The sequence below is a fragment of the Mirounga angustirostris genome, unplaced genomic scaffold (genome assembly GCF_029215605.1).
Source record: "Mirounga angustirostris isolate CCGP_5_RB_7025 unplaced genomic scaffold, mMirAng1.0.hap1 SCAF_4, whole genome shotgun sequence".
Lineage (NCBI taxonomy): Eukaryota > Metazoa > Chordata > Mammalia > Carnivora > Phocidae > Mirounga > Mirounga angustirostris.
Genome location: NW_026991712.1, coordinates 90,025,162 through 90,051,049, shown reverse-complemented (window position 1 = coordinate 90,051,049; position 25,888 = coordinate 90,025,162). Strand labels below are relative to the sequence as shown.

Sequence of the window (25,888 nt, the reverse complement as noted above, 5' to 3'; positions counted from 1 at the left end):
CAGAACCTCTGCATATCCTACTCTCTCTGCCTCAAATATTCTTCCCCTTCTTATTTATATGGCTAATAACTTCTCATCCTTTGACTTCTCTTATAACTTAACTAGATCTTCAAATTCACATCTCCCCAATTTTCTCCCCATTGTATCTATTCCATTCAATCCATCCTGCCAACATCAAAAGTTGTACTTTTATGTTTATTTACTTTTATATTTACTTATTTATTATGTATAGTCCCTGCCCCTATTAGACTATAAGCTCCTTGAGGATAGGAGCCGTGTCTGCCATTGACCTCAGTTTACATATCAGATACTTTACTAGGTAGTTGGCATCAGTGGTGACATAGACTGTAGACCTTAGATTTAATCTAACATGCTCATTTTACAGATGAGGAAACTGTGACCAGAGAGGTGCAGTGACTTGTCCACATTTGCACAGCTAGCTGGAAGAATGTTAGAAATAGACAAAATTAAAAATGGAAATCGTTAAGTGCTGAAAAGGATGTTGGCGGTGTGAGGTCATAGCAGATCAAGTTAGACTTCTAAATAAGGAAGGGGACTCTGACCTGGCTGTTGAGAGACCGAGCAGGTTGAAAAACACAGAGGAAGAGCAAGATGCTCAGTAGTGCTACTAATGAAGACAACACAAATAACCCACCATCAGAAAAATGAGTATGCTGTATTAGTTTTGCAGGAGTAGGTCACTTTCATGCTGATCTTTTCTTACTGCCTCATCCTATGGTCTTAAAAAACCAAAGGGTGAATGCATAAGATTATGGGCATAGCCTCTAGCAGTAAATATAACAGAGTGAACCCAAGAGAACTGTACTGAAATGGAAACCATGACCTAGGCTTCATTAGCAACAAGCTCTAGCCCAGTGAGCCGTGGACCACTAAACAGACATCATTTAGGAGTTGAAAACACACTGGGATACAAACAGCTCATTATGGCTCTCTCAAGGTACCACAAACAAACCATCAATCTGACTTGGAGTTACAAGTAACTGGGAAGTGAGAGGAGGGGGAAAAAAAAGAAAAGAAAAGAAATGATCACTGAGCCTTAGCACTTTAAGATAAAGCCCTTACCCTTCCTAGTCATCTCTCAACTGTGAAGTGTGTGGGAAAAACTTTTATCACATCAATGGCCCTGTTAAGGGTCATCTCTCATTGCAACAACAATCAGCACATAAAGAACATATAAAAAATGAGCCTGGCTGGCCCTTGCCCTGACCCTGCTACCTCCTCTTCTATGGTTAAATCAAGAGAATTCAGGCTCCAATATCTCCTTCCAGCCAGCAATCACCCAAGCTCCTGAGTGTGGAGTTCCATCTTTCCATATTATAGCAGAGCACTGTTATAACCTCTGCCCTACCAAACGTTCTCTATACACAGATGTTCTATTCCACTGCTGAAGTGAAAGAACAGAGCACAAGCTTGACTATCCTACTCCTCCTGGGTCTAGACTGTTTGAAACATTCTGTATAAACACTGGAGTCTACAGGATCTGCCTGATGAGGAAATGTGGGCACTAATGCGCAAGCACACAAATGTGTATAAGAGGCCTGGGGGGGGTATGCAAGTGGCTAAGAGGATGAGGCAGGAGTAGGGGATAAACATGGATAAATGCAAGAATCTCAGTGAATGTCCCCCCTTAATCCTAGACACAACCATCTTTTCTATGACTCTTCAAAAGCCTGGTTTCCCTGTATCCTGACCAATATATTTCCTAAAGAATCACCAGAATGATCTCAATATATACAGTGGATTGTGCCATTTGCCTGATGAAACCTTTTGATGACAAAGGGTTTGATAACTTCATTATACTTAGGATGAAATTCTAAATCCTATCCATGTTTTCTGCCAATCTCTCTAGTCTTTCCTTTGGAAGCACTACTAGTTCTAGCCACTCTGGCTTTTTTTCATTTCTCAAAATGATCATAACCTTTCCCTCCCAACTCAGGGTCTTTGCACATGCTGTTCCTTGTGTTTGGAACACTCTTATTTCCACCCTTCCCTAACTAATTCTTACTCACTAACCACAGCTGAAATGTCACCTTCTCAAAGAGACATTATATCCCTACCCCCAAAACTCAATTAATTCTGCCTGTTAATATGCTGTCCTAATAACCTCTACTTTTCCTGGAGGCATTTATTACAGTTCAAAACTTTACAGATAAGTATATGATGTACGTCTGTATTCCTCACCAGACTGTAAATTCCATGAAGAAATGGGTGGTAGCTAGGGGCACCTGGGTGGCTCAGTTGTTAAGCGTCTACCTTCAGCTCAGGTCATGATCCCAGGATTCTGGGATCGAGTCCGACATCGGGCTCCCTGCTGGGCAGGAGCCTGCTTCTCCCTCTCCCACTCCTCCTGCTTGTGTTCCCTCTCTCACTGTCTCTGTCAAATAAATAAAAATCTTTAAAAAAAAAAAAAGAAATGGGTGGTAGCTATTTATACTTCATCGGTGAATCCCCAGCACTTAACATGGTGCCCAGCTAATAATATTTCTTGAGAAGTATTCAAAAATATTTGTTAAACAAAAGTTTATCTGTACCTGTCTTCTCTTACTTAGGTCATTCTAATTCCAAAATAATAACCATCTTTCAACTCCTCTCCCTCACACCTTTAGGGTGTCTCTATTCTATTCATATTCCCAAAGTTTCCATTTTCCCCTTATTGACATCCACCAGTCAATACCCAAACTTCTCATTCTATCCCCTTCCTTACTTGCTGAACTCCATCCCATTTATGCCACACCCAATTCACCTTGCCTTTTGACCCTAACTATGTCTCAAGGGTAATTCTACATTATGGCGGGAACCTTCCCTCTTTGAATGAAACCTAAGATTTCCCAAAAGACTACACCCTAGTTAGCCCTCTTCAGTAGAGTCCTCTCCTCCTCTTCTGATTGCCTCCATTTGCATGAAGGTAAGTAGGGAAAGACTCAATGTTTTCTTTATTCCCTAATGCTGCTACTAACTTCAAATAGTAAAAATATATTTATTAAGCAATTTCTAGGTACCAGACCCTGTGGTAAGTGCTTATATTGTTGTCAAATGTAATCTTCTCATACAATTAATCCAGTTTCACCGATGTAGTACAGACCTGGTCTACACTGAAGAAAGATACTAAAGTATCTCAGGGAGTAGGGAAAAGAGACCCTGACAGAACCCAGTAACAGCCATGAATTTCAAAGGATGAGGTTGGGCCAGCAACAACTGAAAATTTTAATGTTCTCATTCATTCATTCATTCAACAAATATGTACATACCATGTGCCAGGCACTGACCTATATACACTGAAATTATAATGGTAAAGAAAACAGCTGTGGCTTCTACCCTGTAAATAGGGGTTTTACAACCAAACACATAATTGTAACAGAGAGTGATAAGTGCTCTAATGGATACAGGTTGCCTTGGGAGCATAAAGTAGGAGAGCAGAGAACTATATTCTGCAGGTCCAGTTGGGGATGGTATGTTTCTTTGGCAAGCCACAATTATGAGACCTAATGAGAGCCCATGTCAAGGCACTGTAATTTTTTTTTCATTTTATTTTCCTACAAACTTACCCCTTCAAACCACCTAAGGTTGCATTTATAACAAGAATTTATCATCCAAATATTAACAGTAATGGCAGCATTTGTCTTGGCATTTGAAGATCACAGTGGTCTCCTGCTTTAACTATTTCTAAAGTTCTTTTATCCATTTGTTCACTGCTATGTGATCCAAACCCAGATGACCCCCTAGTGCCAGAGACTTCATAGATCTATAAAACAGAGATAAGTACAACAGAATATCTTGAGAATAAACTCAGAAGTATGCCATGTGATGCTCCCTTAAAGTCAGAATACCTTGTGGTATAGCTGAATAAACTTTAAATTACCATTAACAGAGAGAGAGAGAAAATGACTTTGTATGTTAACTGGGTTGTATAATAGTGTGTATATGCATGGAAACGTGTATAGGAAGAGGGCAGAGTGGGGAGTATTTCAGGCAGAAGTAAGTGTATGTGTATCGGTTTGAATAGAAGAGAAAGCATGCCTCATTTGAGTCAATGAAAAAAAATCAGTGTGGTTCACTTCTAAGGCATGGATCAGGGGAGATATGGCAGGAGAGGGAGTTATATACAGAGCCTTGGAACTCTATCCAAAGACAAGGAGGACCCACTGAAGCATTTTAAGCAAAGAAAGAACACGATCCCATTTGTGTCTCAGAAAGCCCACTCGCTACTGTGAGGAGGATGGGCTGAACTCCACCTCACCCCTCCAGGTCAATAGCAATTTAAAGCCCTGAGGAGTCCCAGGGTGCCTGTGGCCGCTATAGCAACGAGAGAGTCTGCAGTGCATCTGGGGCAAATTCCGGATGCAGCAGCACCAAGGAGCATCCAGGCTCAGCCACTGTATGGAGAGCAATGGATGCTGTGCCAATGCTGGATGTTCAGAAAGCCGACCCCTGGCACAAAGGCTTCTCCACACAAGAAGAAGAAAACAGTGCCAAGCTTCAGTCCCCCTGCTAGGAGGCCCACACTCTGGTTCTCTCGCCGCCTTCTTGGGTTGCTGGGCTGTTAAACCAGTTTATAGAAAGAGCCCCTCACCTCACTGTGGTCCCTCACTTCACTGCAGCACTCCAAAAAGAATCAACCGACTCTGTTTACAGGCAAGCAGTTACTACGAGCAGAATGAGTAAAACGGAAAACAAATAAACTAACAAACATGGGACCTATTAAAACATTCTGCAATATGAAAGATGGAGAAGGTACCCCTTAAGATGTAGATAAAGAGCATACCTGTGAAAAAAGTTCCCTTTCAGAATATAAGGAATTGGCTCTGCATTTCTGTATTCTCAAGAAATGTAGAAAATGTAGGTTTTAAAAAGAAATGAAAAATAATACAAGATGTCAGACTCTGATGAAGGACAGGCTGAGAACAAAGCAGAATTACAGAGGACCTAGATGCAATGAGTAAATATGATAAGAATATAAAAAATGCAATTCAAATAAAAATCATAATCAGAAGCCACAAAGGACAGAACTGACAATGAAGAAAAATAAATCAGTGTTATAAAGGAAAAGCTTAAGAAGCTCTCATAAAATGCAGAGGAAATTAAAATATCAAGAGACAAGATCTTAGCTATGGGAAAGAATGAAGACCTAATTAAGATAATAGATGTTCCTGAAGACACAAAAACAAATGAAAAAAAAATGAAAAGAATAATCTTTTCTGAGATGAAAATAGAGCTAAGCCTGCAGATCCAAAGGGCTCAAAAGTGCTAGGAAAAAAAAAATAGGGATATACCTATACCAATACTGGTTAAAGATTTTACTTTAAAGAAAGATAAGAGAAGGGAGAGGGGAGAGAGCCTGACCTGTCTGATATCGGACTTCCCTATAATGCTCACAAGACACAAAGGAACAATGTCTAGGAGCTTGGTAAGATTGACTGTGACTCAAGAATTCAATATCTAGACAAGATGCCATTTGTGTATGAAGGCAACTAAATCAAAAGATATTTTTCAAATATCTGAGAGCTCTAAAGATATACCAACATGTAACTTTTCTGGGAAAAAAAAATTACTCCAAGATGTACTCATCTGACTGAAAAAATAAATCAAAATAAAGAATCCAGGAATGAAAAAGTTGTGACATAAATGTACTGGTAGTTAACACAAAACAAGTTACATATAGAATAAAGTCCAAAATATTATAAATTGAATTATAAAGCAATGTAAATATCAAAAATATTTTTAAAAGAAAATGCATAAAATTTAAAAATGCAATAGCAATACTATGGTATGAATTTTTAAATCCCAGATCATATAAACAAAATCTGGAGAGTGAAAAGAAGATATAAGAGAACCAAAAGTATGCTTATTCCTCATGTTACAGAAGAAGCAATTAGTATATGCAGTTTCACTTTTGACACTAAAAAATAGAGATGGATTCAAATCCAAATTTTTCTAAACATGTATACCTTTAAAAAAAAAAACACTAAATACTAAATACCATAATTTAAATCATCTCACCTCTGTCTGTTGTCCTCATGGACCAATTTCCACCTCCTTGAAAGACTTAAACACATGACTTAGGATCTTTTCACTCTTTCCTTTCCCATCTCCCATGAAATTAATATCTGGGTTGAGGACTAATAATGTCATCCAAGCCAAGAGTTCTTTACTTTCCTCAACTCAACAGCTTCCACATCCGCTCCATATCACAAGTACACTCACATTTTGGATCTCATTATGAGACACTCATTGTTCCAACCACAAGATCTCAAATTTGGTACTTCAACTCTGACTGTAACTTCCCGTATACCTCTTTCCCCATTCCCAACAAACATTTCACCTAATTATCCCCCATTAACACTTGTAAGAGTCAAGCCCTCCTAAATAACCCAGTTCATTAGCCAACCCTCTTCTAGCTGCCCTAACTCAGTCTAGTTCAGTCACATGAATGAAGTTTCTGTCGCCTATAGCTACTGCCCTGCATTTCTCCCTCTTTCAGCTGTACAAAATCTTGAATAAGTGACCTATACCCACTCCTCCCCTTCCTCCTTCTTCAACACCCACTTTTTTTCTAATTCAACCCTTTGCAATTTGGCATTCTTCTCTCCTTAATATTGAAACTACATTTTAGAAGATTTCCGGGGCGCCTGGGTGGCTCAGTCGTTAAGCGTCTGCCTTTGGCTCAGGTCATGATCTCAGGGTCCTGGGATCGAGCCCCGCATCGGGCTCCCTGCTTGGCAGGAAGCCTGCTTCTCCCTCTCCCACTCCCCCTGCTTGTGTTCCCTCTCTCGCTGTGTCTCTCTGTCAAATAAATAAATAAAATCTTAAAAAAAAAAAATTTCCAATGACCTCAAAAATTTTGATTAACTCTTTGCAGTTATCATTCTTATTTTAGTCTTTTGTTTATCATCCATTCAATAACTACTATTTGTTAAAATTGGTCCCAAGAATGCCAAAATCAGTAACACCATCCCCATCCTCCAGAGGCTGAGAGCCTCCCAGGTCCGAGGTAAGCATATAAACCAGGAACAGTGGTAAAAGAGCACAGATGGGACCAGAGAGACATGCAGAGTTTAGACAAGGGCACAGTCTTAAAATGCAGCCCCTGGCTCAGGATGCTGTCATGGCAGAGGCTCCCAACTCACACACATCCTTTTCTCTCACCTTCCTTCTTTGGATCCCTTTCCTCTTCCATTTTCTGAAGTGTGGACATATCTCACAATTTAGGTCCAAACTCTCGGTTCTTCTCACAATACGCACTTTCCCTTACAGACCTGATACATTCCCAGGGCAACCAAAAACAAGACTCAAAATCTGAGTCTAGAGCCCCTACCTCTAATCTGACCTCCTGGGTCTTACTGTTAAGTGCTTTTCTCTTGGAAAACTCACCTCAAACTCACCAGCATCTCTAGCCCACTTCTCTATCTCTGTCAATAGAACCCATATTCTCTCATTACACAGATTCAAAACAGAAGTAAACTCTGCTCTATTTTCCCCTTCATCCAACCAAGTACTTAGATGGCCCCCAATTTCTAACCATGTCTTCTTTCAAACTCATATTCATTTATAGTTTCTATCTCCTACTGTGGTTATGTGCAGACTTCCTTCTTTTTTCCTAGTGAATTTGACCATCCTTAAAAGATAAGAACAGCAAAGGAAACAGTCAACAAAACAAAGAGGCAACCCACAGAATGGGAGAAGATATTTGCAAATGACACTACAGATAAAGGGCTGGTATCCAAGATCTATAAAGAACTTCTCAAACTCAACATCCAAAAAACAAATAAGTCAAAAAATAGGCAGAAGACATGAACAGTCACTTCTCAAAAGAAGACACACAAATGGCTAACAGACACATGAAAAAATGTTCATCATCATTAGCCATCAGGGAAATTCAAATCAAAACCACAGTGAGATACCACCTTACACCAGTTAGAATGGCAAAAATTGACAAGGCAAGAAACAACAAATCTTGGAGAGGTTATGGAGAAAGGGGAACCCTCTTACACTGTTAATGGGAATACAAGTTGGTACAGCCACTTTGGAAAACAGTGTGGAGGTGCCTCAAAAAATTAAAAATAGAGCTACCCTATGACCCAGCAATTGCACTCCTGGGTATTTACCCCAAAGACACAGATGGAGTGAAAAGAAGGGCCAGATGCACCCCAATGTTCATAGCAGCAATGTCCACAATAGCCAAACTGTGGAAAGAGCCGAGATGCCCTTCAACAGATGAATGGATAAAGAAGATGTGGTCCATATATACAATGGAATATTACTCAGCCATCAGAAAGGATGAATACCCAACTTTTACATCAACATGGATGGGACTGGAGGAGATTATGCTAAGTGAAATAAGTCAAGCAGAGAAAGTCAATTATCATATGGTTTCACTTATTTGTGGAACATAAGGAATAGCATGGAGGACTTTAGAAGAAGGGAAAAATGAAGGGGGGGAAATTGGAGGGAGAGATGAACCATGAGAGACTATGGACTCTGAGAAACAAACTGAGGGTGTTAGAGGGGAAGGGGGAGAGGGGATGGGTTAGCCTGGTGATGGGTATTAAGGAGGGCACATACTGCATGGAACACTGGGTGTTATATGAAAACAATGAATTGTGGATCACTACCTCAAAAACTAATGATGTATTGTATGGTGACTAACAACATAATAAAATAAAATTTAAAAAAAGATAAGAATTGATTTATTTCTTCTTTGTGTCTCTTATAGCATCCAGCATAGTATATTGGATCTAATAGTGAGTTATTCAATAAATATGTCATTGAAGCTACTTTACAACAATTCTGAAGCTATTTTACAACAATTGAAAAGCCATGGAATGAAACTAGATCTTGCCTGGAATGTAGCCAAAGTCAGACATTGAGTCATGGACCACAAGAGCACAAAGATGCCTCAGTCTCACCTCCTATATTTTGTGGGGGGGGGCTATCCTAACCACCCACCCCTGTTCACACCAACATGACCACTCATCAACTCTGAGACCTTTAGGATGAGGGTGTTTTAGGTTAGCACTCTGGCAGCCTGCCCAGCTGATAGCAAACTGAAATTGGGTGAAGCAGAATTCCAGAAAACAGGCTTTGATCAAGTCCTCACAATCAAGTTCACATCAGAGAAACTGAAATGGGAGATGCATTTTCCCATTCCCCCATGCAGAATACAATTGAGAATACTTTTGCAGCCCCAGATATACATAGTTTCCACTCTCAACCAAAAGCCTCCATTCCTATAGTATTTAAAAAACAGAAAAGTGGTTGTAACAAAAGCCTCATCCTAGAGAACAGCTTGTCACCAACTAGAGGCTAGACTGAAATGAGGCATCTAGTTCAAAATCAAAACACTGCCATGAAAAGACTCCATTCCCAGACACAGGAGCTAATGCACCACCTCTGGCAGTATGTACTTGCTGATTCATGCCAAAAAATTTTTACTGAAATTGGAGCAGCTGACAGTAAAGGGAATCTTAACCAACTCTTTGGGCTCATCAGTTATAAAAGGAGAGCTGAGAGAAAATGTGGTTGGTTTTATTTGACTCATGTCCACCTAACTTCCACTGTTCACTTCTGCTTAGCGTCCCAAAGCACTATTCCAAGCCCAAGCTAAAATTACATTTCTGGGTTAATAACAAGCACAGGAAAATAAATCACGTCTGCCCTAGGAGTGAACCCAAACCAAAAGCTGCCAGAGAGGAATTTGTGAGTTGAGTTTAGAGGCAACTTTAATTCTGAAGGAAATGAACCTTTAAAAAGAAAATTCAAATAACAATCTATGTAGACAAAACATTAATCTACACTGCTTTAATTAATTTGGGAGCCTTTTATAACTTTTTTTTTTTCTTAAGTGGCTATCTGCCAGAGCAGAACTTCTCTCAGGGGCCAAAAACAGTAATAGTAAAGACCTTTGTGCTTAGGCTTCATCAGATCCTTAGGTTTATCTCCATTTCCTAAAGGAACATCCAACTACTCAGACGTCTCTATAACAAAATTCCTATAAAAAAGTAAACCATTTGCCCAACTCCCAACACCAATTTCTTGCTTCTACCTAGGCTTTAGTTCATCCAGAAGAGTGGAAGCTTTTGAATACTGTTCTAGATGGCCACGTCAGGTGAAAAGACTAGATCAGAACATAGCTCTGTCCATAACTGATGTGGAAATCACACCAGAACAAGGGCAACATGCTTTCTTCTAGTGAGTCAAACCCAAGGCCCCCTGTACAAACAGCTACACATCTATCCTGCTACCACCCTGGATCAGAGAGGATACTCCTACATAGTAGGAGCAGTGCTAATACCTATAGAATATCTTCATACCTAAGGTAGTGCTGTCCAATAAAAATATCATGAGATATACAGATTTAATTTAAAATTTTCTGGTAGCACTTAAACAAAAGAAAAAGAAACTGATGGAATCAGTTTTAATATCATATTTAACTCAATATATCCAAAACACTATCATTTTAGTATCTAAACCAATATTTAAAACATTATTAGTGAGACACTCTGCTTTTGCTTTTCATACTAAGTCTTCAAAATCAGGTATTTTATAGCTGTGGCACATCTCAGTTCGACCTGTCACACTTCAGATACTCAATAGCAAAATATGGCTAGTGACTACTATATAAAACAGCGTGGATCTGGAATGTTTTACGTGGTAACTGCAATTTACAGTTGAAAGTGTAATTTATAATTAAAATTAAATGTAATTTAATTTACATGATAAATGAAAGGCTCAATAGGTTTTTTACCATTTATTCTCCCAATACCCCAATAAAGTAACTAAGAGATATTAGTTCCATGGATAGTAAATAAAGTCTTCTGAAGAAAAGGAAGCTGACTCATTTATCCCAAATCAAACCATGATTTGAAAACTCAGAGAAAATTTCTGGTCATCTTGAAGCCCAGAATTTGCTACTAAAGACCAAAACTTCTCTGCATATGTATTTATAAAACAACATAGTGCCTATCAGGCTCCTCTCATTAAAAACTTATAAATATTTAATGCTATATGTTAACTATACTGGAATTAAAATAAAAAACTTAATTAAAAAAAAAAACCATAGCAAATTCACAAATCTCCTTTATTTCAAATTGATACCTAGTTTCTTCAGCTATATAATCCCATCCATTCTTTTTCAGATACCTGGCAACTTCACTTCCTCTCCTAGTAGACTAACTCCAACCCTTCTTTTTCTATTGTGTCAAAAGCCAGACCAAACAGTTCATGCTTCAACTCTATAGCTGCAAATTGTAGAGGGAAGTCTGAACAAAGTTGCAATAAGGCTCTTGGGTATAGTGGAAAAATCTCCAAACTGAATATAAAACATTCATTCAATATTGACTTCTAATTTCAAAGTAACCAGGAAAATTTCTAAAATGGAAAGAAAAATAAAGAATAAATCACCACATCCTAGAATAATAAAATTATAAATTGAACATTGTTTATTAAAAAGATTCAAAATTCTTTTATTTTATTTTATGATTATTTATTTATTTATTTATTTATTTATTTATTTATTTATTTGACAGAGAGAGAAAGAGAGAGGGCACAAGCAGAGGGAGTGTTAGGCAGAGGGAGAGGAAGAAGCAGGCTCCCTGCTGAGCAGGGAGCCCAATGTGGGACTCCATCCCAGGACCCCAGGCTCATGATCTGAGCCGAAGGCAGTCGCTTAACCAACTGAGCCACCCAGGCGCCCAAGATTCAAAATTCTTAAAAAATAAAAAATAAAAAAAGACAATCCACAGAGTCAATTTGTATAGAAAAAGACCACAGATTTGAGCACAGACTTGGGGTTCAACAAGGCTAGATTCAAACCCTAACCCAACCACTATGTGCCTTGAGTAAACTTTTTAACCCTTCTGTATATCCATCACCATCTGTAAAAAGGGTATTTAATAAACTCTACCCTTAATACAGTTATCACAAAGATTACACAAAATAAAACATTGTAATTAGCACAGTATTTGGTTACTAACAAACATTAGTTAACTCCCAGCCCCTAGCCCCATTCATTTCTTTAATTTGCATAAAGCAGAAAATACTAATCTGAATTTATAGCTCTGATATCAATAGAAATAGGAACCCTATGACTCCCAATTTTTTCTCTGTTCTTCTCAGAATGAGGTGAGGGCTAGGAGGGTGAACAGTTCGGCTGTATGCTACTGAGAACAAAGGTGCGTAGAGAGCTGTAGTAACTGGTATCACCAGCAACAGTTCAGTCATCCTGTAACTCGTTATTTCCCTCACCTCAACCATATATAATAATGCCAATATTACCATGGCAAGCATTATCACGGGAGGAATGTACAGTGTAGTAAGGGAACCAGAGGAGAATACCTCGCTCAGCCTGGAGAGAGGTCACGGAAAGTTCCCTGAAGGAGGCAGCCACTTGACCTGAGCCAGGCAGGCAAAACTGGTGAGGACAACAGGGAGAGGAGTAGAGAAGGGAAATCTGTGGAAGAGGAATGTTGTGAGTGAAGACACAGGATGCAGTAGATACAGGAGAACTGGAAGCAGTTCTTATTGCTGTTGGATGCATGAGAAGACTGGATAAGTAAACAGGGTTGAGACTAGGAAGGAATTCATATAGCAAAGATCTCAGACATGATCCTGTTACTGATGGGGATGGCAAAAAACAAGGCTGCCACTGGAAATCAAAGAATCGGCATGAGTGAAAAAGAGGAAGGAAACCTGTGGTGGGAAACCAAAGACTGAGAGTCACTTTATTTTTTTTTTAAAGATTTTATTTACTTATTTGACAGAGAGACACAGCGAGAGAGGGAACACAAGCAGGGGGAGTGAGAGAGGGAGAAGCAGGCTTCCTGCTGATCAGGGAGCCCAATACGGGGCTTGATCCCAGGACCCTGGGATCATGACCTGAGCTGTAGGCAGACGTTTAACAACTGAGCCACCCAGGTACCCTTGAGAGTCACTTTAAATGACAGCAGATCAAAAGAAATAAATATTGTCACATTGAACTTATTCAGAAATCTGCCATCCTTTATAGAAAATACAAAAACACATGGAGAAAGAAACATGTTATAAGGACTTTCATAAAAAGAGGTACTTATTAAACATCCTGGGGTAAGAAATTTTGATAAAATATCATTTCCCTGGGAGAGCTTCCCCAAGAATGCACCTTCCTAATTAGTATCAAGGCAGAAAACAGAGTATAGCAGCAAGGAAAACTCAGCAGTGAAATCACAGTATCATTTAATCTTCATTGGCATCAGAACCCTTAGTACCATATACAAAAAAGGAGAGATTAGGATGGGGTCAAGTTCCTAACAAGCACCTCATCCTGTCCAATACTGCTGTAAGGATCATTAAAAAGAGAAAAATTTAAATCTTTCCAGTTATTACTGTCATGTAATGAACTTCACAGTAATTTTTTTGAGTTGAAAAGAAAAATGGCCTCTGAAAAAAATCTACCAGAGAAACAGCAAAAGCTAAAGAGAAGAGATAATATGACAGAAAGTGCAGAGTGTTGGGAGTGAAGTCCTAGGATCAAGACACCAAGAAGAAATTCTAGGGAAGTCCAATTCTAGGGAAACCCAGTGGAAAAGTATAAAAAAGGACAGCTTGGAGATTAAAATAAAAAATGTGTGCCCTTCCAGGAAATCATGTTACTAAAGTTTTAAACCCTTTTAATCTTTTTCTATTCATAGTGTACAGGTCTAAAGAGTACTCTAAATAATTAGCTCCTACAGATAAGGGAAAGTAATTTGGAGATTCTAAAGAATACCAGATAGTAATGGCAGCAATCCAACATCAAGGCTTCTTTGCTGGGCAAAATTCTCACTGGTGCTGAAGTTTCTTCCTTATTTTTTTTTTAAAGATTTTATTTATTTATTTGAGAGCGAGAGTATGCATGCAAGAGCACAAGCAGTGGAGAGGGAGAAGCAGGCTGCCCATTGGGCAGGGAGCCCGATGCGGGGCTCAATCCCAGGACCCTGAGATCATGACCTGAGCCAAGGCAGCCACTTAACTGACTGAGCCACCCAGGCGCCCCTGAAGTTTCTTCCTTATAACATTAACTTATTCTTGGATTTCCACATTAAATCATCAAGTTCTCTCAAAAAAGCTTAGTTCTTAGTCACTTAATCAGTTCTTAATTGTTTCCACTTTCAGTTAGATAAATAGATATAAACAGAAATTAGAACCAAATGTCTGCATAAAATCACTTAACTTTCAAAAATAAGTGGAAAATCTGCCTAAGACAACATCAGACACTTCAAGAGGTTGTAAAATTAAGCAAGACTAATGTCTGAGGCTGAAAAATCTATTGTCCTATGTGCAAAAAGGGATACAAAAAAGGAAAAAAATAGAAACGTAGATGGATGTCATAAAAATAATATCAAGGGTGCCTGCCCAACCCTTTGCATAATTAGAGGACATGGCAATAAGAGGAGATAGATTTCTGTCCATGAATAAGCTCTGAACTCCTGTAGTGTATATAACTTATATTTTTACTTTTTAGTTGGAAGAAGAGTATTTTAATAGCCTTTCATATAATTATGATTATTCTTTGATACTATACCAAGACTTAACAAGTTGCAGTTTCTTTTTTTTTTCTAGCTTTACTGAGATATTTTTGACATATAACATTGTATAAGTTTAAAGTATACAATGTAAAAAAATAAAGTATACAATGTGATGATTTGATATGTTTATAGTGTGTGTAGCAAAATGATTACCACAGTAAGATTAGTGAACACATCAATTATTTCACATAGTACCTATTTTTTTTTAAGTGTGGTGAGAACATTTATATTTTCATGGTTAACTATGTTCTTTTCCTCTCAAATATGTATTAAGTATCTGCTATATCCTAAGGCAATGTGCTGCTTTTCCCAGACCTCAGAGTGTGTCAGTAATGCTTTTCTCTCGTATCTGCCATAGCACCTTAGCATGATGCTGAGGTACTGAGTTCAGAGCAGTGGCCCAATAAATACCTATGAAATATTTTTCTTTAAATGAGCATAGGAGAACATATGGGGTTAGCACTATACCCAATGATGTAGCACAGAGACCCTTGTAAAAGGTGCCCACTTCAGTAACAGCCTTCCTCTGGTTACCAATCCATGTCCCATTCTGACTGATTTACCACAGTGTGCATACCTGTCCACTGAGGGGGGCAGCGGCAGTTGTAAGTGTTAACCCCATCCACACAAACCCCTCCATTCTGACACTTGTGGTTAGGGCAGTCATCAATATTCCGCTCACAGGTGACCCCTTCAAAACCTGGATAGAGAAGAACAGAGAAAATAATGAATTCTCATGCAGAAGTAAGTCATCAGCTCTTCTACAGAACATGGTCATCAGAACAGACCTACTTCATTATTTCATTTCAGGAGCTAGCAGCTGATTAACCCAGGACTCACCATACAAAAAATTGCCCAATCTTCTGTCTTCTCTTGCCTCAAGAGAAGCTAGACAGTTAAAGTGACTCATGATGCGAATGACATGCCTTCGCAGTTACCTCACAAGTATTTCAAAGTGTTTTTATGAAATAAAATCCCAGTGAAGATAAATGTCTACTTAGATAACTATTCACTGGTTCTTAAAAAAGGTGCGGGGGGGGGGGATATTAGATTTTCCCCAGCTCCATGCTAGATTAATGGGAAGAATAGATAAAAGATCACCTAATTAAATTTAAATTCATTTACTTTCTTCTTAGGATGTTTGCTTGGGAAAACTAGGTTGGGGTGGGAAATAAAAGAAAAATATTGAAGATATGGGTCAAGTTCCAACCTCACTACTTATAAGCTATTTAACACAGAATAAATTACAAACTCTGAATTAGCTTCCTCATCTGTAAAATGAGGCGGATTCCACCTGCCCAACCTGCCTTTCTAGTGCCATATCATGAGTAAAGTACATTATAAACATAAAAAGCTATCTGAAAATGGGGTGGCATTATTATTAATTAAACTTACCAACCCTTCAAGTTCTTCATCCTTCTCTCCATATTTATGGCATTACTTCCTTCCTCTTGATTTTCCCTTTTATGAAAAATGAAACCAACACACCAAACTTCACCCTAACTGCCCACAGTGTTTCTCTGTAATTTATATATTGAGCTTTTTCCTTTCTCCTTGGCTACCAAATCCCTTAGCTATTAAAATAAAAGACTACCAGCTTTAAAACTGAATTTTCTTTTTTTTTTTTAAAGATTTTATTTATTTATTTGACAGAGAGAGACACAGCGAGAGCAGGAACACAAGCAGGTGGAGTGGAGAGGGAGAAGCAGGCTTCCCACGGAGCAGGGAGCCCGATGCGGGGCTCGATCCCAGGACCCCGGGATCATGACCTGAGCCGAAGGCAGACGCTTAATGACTAAGCCACCCAGGCGCCCCTAAAACTGAATTTTCAACTGATCATTCTCCTATTTGAAATATAGTATGACTAAGTATTTGGTCTCTTCAAAATGTCCCTAAGGTTCTTCTTCTCTCACTCAAAACACTTACCGGGTCTTATACTAGGCACTGGGGATATAACTGTGAGTAAAAAAGACAGAATGTCCCTGCTTTTGGGATATTTACAGTCTGGTGAGTGGGACAGACAGCAATCACACCTTGCTTTATTCACTCCTACCACAAGCCCCTGTGGTATTCTACAGCTGCTTTGTTACACTGCAACATGGCTGGTTTCTCTGAATAAAGCGGCAGTCATGTAAATGGGTATAAACCAAGTGGCAAAAAAAATTAGTGACACCAAAGGAAATCACTTCACAGAAGACGGGGATAATTGAAAGCTTGCCTAAGGAGAATTCTATTTCTCTGGGCATTTGGTATTCAGTCATTCAAGCAGATGAATCATTAAGTAAGCTTGAGAAAGACTGAGAATTTTTATAGACTCAGATTTTTAAAAATTTACCGTATTACTCATATATCTGTTTAATTGTATGAAAGTCTTACAAATGAACTGACTCAGAAAATTCTGGTTTAAGCCCACCCATAATTAAGATAAAGTAAGGGCAAATCTACAGATCCACTGAGTAGCAGTGTCTGAACAAGAACTGAGGTCTTTGCTCCTACTCCAGTGCTCTTAATGGAAACATTCCTTAGAAGAGTTAAAGATAGAGTTTTAGAGTGTGGGAGGGAAATAGGGCTGCTGGCTCACCACTGCTGGAACCTGTGTGGTCTAGTGGTATTCTGGAACTGGTAACTTGATCTCTCTGGTGACTAAGACTACTATGGTTGACTACAGTGTCAGGGAGGTGATAAAGCCCTGGTAGCCAAACTATTAGGAATTGAAACTGTGACCCTAAATTTATATCAGCCAACGCTACAACTAACTGAATTCACCAACCACAGACAGATTAAGAAAGCAGAAGCATTTCAGCATAACCACAACTATAAGAAATAAAATGTTTTCTTTTTATGACTGACTGACTATTTTCAAGGTAGTTCTTCCCTGTCAAAGGTAAGTAGGTAAGAAGGCAAGTTGCTAAGAGTTAATTCATGATTAAAGCATGGCCTCTGGGACCTAGGTTCAACTTTTAACCTTCCCATGCAATAGGTGAGTGAACAGGGGCAAGATACTGCAACTTTCTGTCCTCTCTGGGGGGAATAAACAGGGTCTACCACAAAGGGTTACTATAAAGAATAAATTAGTTAGATACACAGAGCACTTAATTCAGTAAAGGGTGCTGGGACAATTGAACATCTACAGGCAAAAGAATAAATTGGACCTCTTTCCCATACCATAACAAAAATTAACTTAAAATCTGGGGCTCCTGGGTGGCTCAGTGGGTTGAGCGGCTGCCTTCGGCTCAGGTCATGATCCCAGAGTCCCGGGATCGAGTCCCACGTTGGGCTCCCAGCTCAGCGGGGAGCCTGCTTCTCCCTCTGACCCTCTCCCCTCTCATACTGTTTCTCTCTCTCTCTCTCTCTCAAATAAATAAATAAATAAAATCTTAAAAAAAATAAAATAAAATAACTTAAAATCTAAGAGTTAAAATTATAAGACTCTTGTAAGAAAAGATAGGAGTGAATCTTTGTGACTTGGGCTAGGCAAAGCTTTCATAAATATGAACAAAAGCACAAGCAACAAGAGAAAAATTAGAAAGTTTGGACTTCATCGAAATTAAAAACATTTGGCCTTCAAAAGATACCATCAAGAAAGTGAAAAGACAGCCCACGGGATGAGAGAAAATATTTGTAAATCATTTATCTGATAAGAGACTTGTATGCAGGACATATAAAGAACTCTTACAGCAATAATAAAAATACAGTATAAATAATATAATAATAAAAAGGCAAATAGCCCATTATAGAATGGGTAAAGGACTTGAACAGACATTTCTCCAAAGATGATATACAAATGGCCGTAAGCACATGAAAAGATGCTCAACATCATTAGCTATCACACGGAAATGCCCATCAAAACCACAATGAGATGTCGCCTCACACCAACTAGGATGGCCATAAAAAAAACAGACAATAATAAGTGTTGGTGAGGATGTGGAGAAATCGGAACTCTCCTTTACTGCTGGCTGAAATGTAAAATAGTACAGCCACTTTGGAACAATCTGGCAGTTCCTGAAAAGGTTAAACAGAGTTACTATATCACCCAGAAAGACCCCTCTGAAATATGGACCCAAGAGAAATGAAAATACATGTCCACACAAAAACTTGCATAAGAATGTTCACAGTGGCATTATTCATAATAGCCAGAAAAGCAGAAGCAGCCCAAACGTCAATTAACTGATGAATGGATAAATAAAATGTGGTGAGCACTGAGTAACGTATAGGATTGTTGAATCAATGTTTTACATATGAAACTAATATAACATTATATGTTAATTATACTTCAACTTTTAAAAAGTAGGGGGAAAATGTGGTAAATCTACAATGGAATATTATTCATCCATGAAAGGAAGGAAGCACTGATACCTCCTATAATATGAATGAACTTCAAAAACATTAGGTGAAAGAAGCCAATCACAAATGACCACATATGTTTCCATTTATATGAAATGTCCAGAGCAGGCAAATCTATAGGGACAGAAAGTAGATTAGTAGTTGCCTGATGCTGGGGGAGAATTAGGGACCAAGGCAATGTGACTGCTGATGGTACAGGGTTCCTTCTGGAGTGATAAAAATGTTCTAAAATTGATTGTGGTGATGATTACACGTACCTGTGAATACCATGAAAACCACTGAATTGTACACTTTAAAGAGCAAATGATATGGTATGCAAATTATATCTCAATAAAGCTATTATATTAGGGGGGAATGCACTTAAAACTGTCCCTGATGCATGACAAGTGATCCATACATATTAGCTAATAGTATTATATATGAATAGAATCAAAACAGCCCTTACAGATTATCTACTCTGATCCTTTTATGTTATAGATGAAGAAGTTGAGGGCCATATGGCTGACTTATCCAAGTTTACATGGCTAGCAGGCAGGAGTCAGTACTGAACCAGTTTCAATCAGTATGCTGTCTGGGACCCCAGAGTTCCCTTGCAAAAATCTGAAAAACTAACCTAAGGTTAAAAGTTCCCATGTCTGAGAAAACTCAAGCCAAATCAGTTCTCCTCCAGAGTTAAGACAGGATTTATGCTTTAAAAATAGAGATACAGACCTCTTTTAGGAAATAGCTAGCAAATTCTTGTAAGAAAGTCCACCCAAGGAGGGGAGGTGGTGGTAAGGCTTATATGAATAAGTTACAGTGCAATCACTTCATAAAAATGTATTTTAAGGTTCTAGGGGAAAGGGAAACAGACAAGTCTCCAGACCTGTGGGTGGGATGGATGTAGCAGATTTACAAAGAGGCTCACATGACCGTACTAAAAGGAGTCTACTGCTTAAAGCCAACTCACATCCTTAAAAGGCCAAAAGGAGAGAAATTAAACTTAGAAGGAACATTTTAAGACTGTGCTGTTATAAAACCATGGCCCACGTAACTGATAAATGATGACAGTGAGGGTGGGGAGCAGAAAAGAATCTTTTGAACTTGTCATCCCACACAGAGAAGAGCATCTCTCAAGAAAGCATCCATATCTTTCCATTTTCACATGCTGGGATGTGTGAGGGTGGAAAGGCTTGTGGAGAGATACAAAGAAGAGAGCAGAAAGAGGAAGATGAGATGACATAACTAGGATTCTCTCAAACCAGGCTAAAAGTCCTCCGGAAGAGCTTCAGTCTGCAGGGATGAAAGAGTGAGGAAAAAACCAGGAATATCTGAAACTGGACAAAGGCAAAAAAGAGCTACAAGTCTACTTTCTTCCCCAACCCCCCAAGAAGAAATCTGACACAAAAGCAAACTGGTCCCATATCTGTCCCGCTGGTTTTCTTGGCACACATCTTCCATTCTCCAAATGGGCCCAGATGAGCTCGCTGGCCCTCGTGACTAGCCCATGTAGCCCCAAGCCCCACCACCCACACAGGCTACTGCTCCTACATGCCTCTCTTGATATCTCCCTAATGATCTCCACCCTTCTAAATTCATCACTGAAAAAGTCAAAGAAATGATTAAGGTGAATCAAAAGAAAGAAATTCGGTATATATATTTTTAAGTTATGGAATATAATAATTCTCTTTTCTATCACATTCAATTCATTCATTTGTCAAATATTCACTGGGTCTCAATTCTGTGCCATGCACTAAGTTGGGTACTGGGAGGAAGAGTTAAAATGAGAGTGTCTACTGGGAAAGATGAACAAATAAACCATCAGTGTGATAAGTGCTGTGCTAGAGGTATACAAATTACCAAAAGACCTTAGGGAGGTCTCCAATCCCCATGGGGATTGGGAACATAGAAGGCATTTCAGTGAAATAGGTGCCTTTGACACATGATAAAGAATAAGCTCTAGGGGCACCTGGGTGGCTCAGTCAGTTGAGCATCTAACTCTTGATTTTGGTTCAGGTCATGATCTCAGGGTTGTGGGATGGAGCCCTGTGTTGGGCTCTGTGCTCAGCGTGGAGTCTGCTGGAGATTCTCTTTCTCTCCCTTTGCTCCTCCCCCACTCATGCTCTCTCTCTAAATAAATAAATAAAATCTTTTTTTTTTTTTTTTTTTTAAAGAATAATTTCAGGCACCTGGGTGGCTCAGTTGGTTAAGCGACTGCCTTTGGCTCAGGTCATGATCCCAGGGTCCTGGGATCGAGCCCTGCATCGGACTCTCTGATTGGCAGGAAGCCTGCTTCTCCCTCTCCCACTCCCCCTGCTTGTGTTCCCTCTCTCGCTGTCTCTCTCTCTCTGTCAATTAAATAAATAAAATCTTTAAAAAAAAAATACAAAAGAATAATTTCTACATAAAAAGGCAAGGTGGGCAGGGGAAGGCGATAAAAGCTAAGGAGATAGCATGGTCCAAACTACTGAGCATAAGAGAATAGGAAAGACTTCCAGGAACGTCAACTAAAACTGGAACTAAAATAATGTACTCTGAAAAGTGATATGATCATTTCTTCATCTGTTCCAGAGAAATGTGCCAAAGTGTGATTAGTGTAATACCCAAGAGAAAGTTACATGCCCCTGCATATGAGAATGCAAGAGGGAATTATTTCCAACAGTTTTTAAGCTCAGACACAAAAGCCACAAAATGGGCTTAAACTTTATTTTAATGATATAGGGATATCACATATAATCAGCCTGTAAAGTACAGAGGTGGTTCACAAAGAATAAATCTCCGTTGTTTGGAGAGGACGGATCAGACAGCTTTTTGTGAAATTTTTTAAAAATCATAGAGAAATAGAGAGGTATAGGAGACAGAGAAAAGCAAAGTACATCGAGGACTGGCCAATCCAACTGTGAACTCACAAGGCACAGCCAACATATTCAAACAATCCACTGTTCTCTGATTACCTGTGCTACTTTTTAAAATATCCACAAACACAAAACCAGCCCAACTCATTCTCTCCCCATTAATTGGCCCTAACCCAAAAATATTGGGAATCAATGATCCAATAATTTATTTTCTATGTTGCTCTTATGTTAAAATTATTCTGGCTGAGTGTCCCTCCTCAGGGCTTCTGCTAAAGACTTATTTAATGGTAGCCCACAAAGGATCTGGATCATTAACAGTTGATCATCCAAGGAGAAGATGACATATGGTTCCTTGATTTGATTCTATTAGTTCCCTCTTGAATATATTCCATTCTTCTTCCCTCTGTGGAGAAACACTTCTTTCTCTGTTGTGGAAGAGGAGTCATTTTTGCAGTTGTAATCCCCTCTCCGTGAGACTTACAGTAAAACTCAAATACTAGGCTCACATTACTCAGCCATAAAAAGGAATGAGATATTGCCATCAGTGACAACATGGATGGACCTAGAGGGTATTATATGCTAAGTGAAATCAGTCAGACAGAGAAAGACAAATAAATACCATATCATTTCACTTATATGTGGAATCTCAAAAACAAAACAGACTCTTAAATATAGAGAATAAAGTGGGGGTTGCCAAAAAGGAAGTGGGGGTGGGAGGATGGGCAAAAGAGGTGAAAGGGATAAAGAGGGACAACCTTCCAGTAATAAAATAAATACATCATGGAGGTAAAAAGTACAGCAGAGGGAATAGAGTCTGCAATATCGTAATAGTGTTGTATGGGGACAGTGGTGAGCACTGCGTAACGTACCAAACTGTCGAATCACTGTTGTACACCCGAAACCAATATAACATTGTATGCCAAATATACTTCAATAATAAAAATTTAAAAATCAACTCACAGTAACTATAGTGTCCTTTGCAGGAAAAGAACTATAATTTGACCATTTGAATATAGTCACTAACCTATGTGCGGTTCACTGACTTTCAGAGTTGAAAAGGACTCTGAAATTCTTATCCAGTACCAGAGTACACAAGAACTAAAGGAGAAGCCACATTAAGTCTAGGACGTATGATACCAGGAAGAAAATGAGAAGACCAAAATTACATTCTCAATACTATGATATTATACTAAACTCACCTGGTCCATAAATATTTGTGTGCCTATTACGAACTTGGCACTGTTTGGGGGTGCTTAGGATACATCACTAAACAAAAACAAAGATTCTAACTTTCACTCTGAAGAGGGGAAGAGGCGGCAGAATTTGGACAAGACAGACAATAAACAATAGGCATAATGAAGTAAATTATATAGTGCAAATTATATACTAAGCAGATGATAAGTGTTACAGAAAAAGAAAAGAAAAAGTAGACCAGGGCCAATAATTAAGGGGGGAGGGAGCTGGTTACTATATGAAATAGGGTGATTAGGGTAGGCCTCAATTAAAAGTGTAACGACTTGAAATGTGACAGGGAGCACACATGGGAGTTGCTTAATACCCTAACTAGCCTTTTTCCCTCCTGCTGACTTGGTTTCTCCATTTTTAGAACTGAAACAATGATTCTCTTCAAATAATGGTGTTATTTACATTGAGATAGTGATTATTATTTTAAGTAACATTTTAGTATCTTGAATAGTGCAGAGCACAATGGAAGGAGGGGCAAGGAGAATGGTATTGCATTATGAAAAAGACTTTCTCAGAAAAAAATAATCTCCAGGCACTATTTCCCTATATGGAAATAAAGTTAATACTTTCCAAACTCCACCTGGGACATAAAAACAATGAGCATAGAATCTTACAAACTGTGTAAATACATACAGCATCATCTATTGTTTTGAATTCTTTTTAAATTTCTTTTTATATATTGTCTAAGCTGATGTCATCTGTTTTAGATCATGCGACCCCAAAAGGCAAGAACTAGTCTACTTAACTATCTTAAATGTATGCATGGTGCCATGTATAGGTCAATATGTAACAAAGAGTATTTGATCTTAAGTAGAAGTATCTCCTACTTTTTTTTTAATCCAAACATCTCAAAGCATTTAACAAAAAGTGTCACACTTTTCAAAGCACCTTCAGGGATAGACAAGCAGTGCAGTGTGATGCAGTGAAACGCAGAGGCTTTAGAAATAACCTATCTGGTTTTCCTAACCACATGTTAGCTGTGCAACTTTGGGTGAATCACTTAACATCTCCACACTTGAGCTATTTCACCTGGGAAAACTAGAATAATACTACCTATTCCCAAGGTTTTTGTATAATTGAGCTAATGGATGCAGAAGTACCTGGCACAGCGCCTAACTCATAAAAGGCATTGAATAAATGTTAGTTTTCTCTTTGCCAAATCTTCTCCCCACCCCCTGAATCCCCATCCTGAACCCCAACACACACACACACACACACAACTTCATCAGTGAGTAAACAATGTCTTGCTTTAAATTACAAGCAGAGTGGAAAAGACAGCCAAGATCTCCTTACTCCATCCCACGAGCCCTGGCAGCCTCTCAGCTGTGGAATCCCTGGTTATTTCCTTTCTCAAGAAGGAGATACTATTCTGGTTTGACAGATCCTTTCCTGGACACACTCTCAGAATTCCCTAAGGTTCTTATCGTGGCTAATGGATAACAATGCAGAGACTATGGGAGTGAACAATCACTCTCTCTTAGCTAAAAACTTCCTTTATTGACTTCTCTGACTTCCCGTCAGTATTTCTCTGACAAATCAACCTCTTGTTCTGGGCAACTATTAAAAATAATTTTCTTGAAACTGAAAAAACACATTTAGCTTTCAACAATAAATCATGCTAACCTCAATTATTAGCCACTTAGACTACTAGCTTACTAGAATATCAGAATATGTGTGAAATTAAATTGTTTACATTTCTGTCTCCTTCTTTAACCCTTAGAATATGGCCAACAAATATGGAAGTGAAGAAAGATATCTCTTAGCTATTTCTTCTACAAGATAATGTGGATGACAGTAATACTCTGTCTATAAAATTTATTTAGTGTCTAGAATGATCACCTATTCATCGAAAGAGAAACTGAAAGCAATACAATTAATAGTTTGTTCTTGTGGCCTACAGTTAAATGGTATAAAGTTTTTTATTATGTGGCAGCGTCTTGTATTACTCTTTTCCAAGCACACAGCACATTGCCCAGAAAACAAGTGGCAGTCAATAAATTTTTACTGAATGAAATGAATTAATTACCATTTGGTTTTATACCAAGGACCAACATATGACCTTTAATCCCCTAAAGATAAAACACAAAATCCCATTATATGTGAACCACATCCACAACACCAGAATCTAAGATTCCCATTTTGAAAGAATAGCTAGAACAACTTCTTTTTGAGGCAATTCTGCTTACTTAGCACTTTATTCCCCCCTACAGTTTTCCTTCTTTTGTTTTTGTACTAAGGATATTTGTATAAAAACAGAATCTTTGTTGCTTAGTAATTCATCTGCTCCAGCTGCTTGTGTTCTGTTCCCAATCAAAATTCTCGGTGTTCAGCCTCCTCATCATTTTTACAAGGGGTTAGCAAATTGGCCAGGCTTGCTCCTTTCTCCATCTCTACGGAACCCTGGGCCCCAAGCTCCCATACATTGCTCTTTTCTTGGCTTCTCTCTTGTAGTTATGTCTGGTTGTACATACCTTTTCTATCAGCACACATCAGAAAGTGCCCATTGAGTAACACAGCACTACCCCAATTCCAAAATTCTCTAGCTTCAAGTCAGAGCAAGGTTACCCAAAGTCACAGAGGGTACACGGAGAGGGCCAGGAGCCCAGAATATTACAAAAGGGTAGGCGGGTGCATTTAGGTAGGTAGGAAAGTAATCCAGTATTCCTTCAGAGGTGAAAGCACGTAGGAAAGTTGACCACCTACTTTTATTGTCAATTCAGTTTAAAGAACTTTACTAATCACACATCTTTCGACATCTAATTCTCATTGTCTTCCCTTCCATTCCATAGACCTATCTATCTCTTTCTCAGAGCTGTTTCTCTTATTTCTTGCTGTTCCTCCAAAAAGGACAATAAACAATTTCCTAGCCACTCATCATCATAAACTCTGACATGTTAAATTACCCCC

At 38.7% G+C, this 25,888-nt stretch overlaps 1 protein-coding gene and 1 pseudogene across 1 annotated transcript in view; one reads left to right on the top strand and one right to left on the bottom strand.

The window, feature by feature from the left end:
- The window catches only part of NOTCH2 (notch receptor 2), a 171,671-nt gene that overhangs the window by 67,274 nt on the left and 78,509 nt on the right, over window positions 1-25,888 (bottom strand). The window contains exon 5 of the mRNA XM_045896837.3: window positions 15,136-15,258. Coding sequence (XP_045752793.1) covers window positions 15,136-15,258 — 123 coding nt within the window. The remainder of the gene's footprint in view (window positions 1-15,135; window positions 15,259-25,888) is intronic.
- On the top strand, window positions 3,473-3,826 carry LOC123840810 (ubiquitin-conjugating enzyme E2 D3-like; annotated as a pseudogene).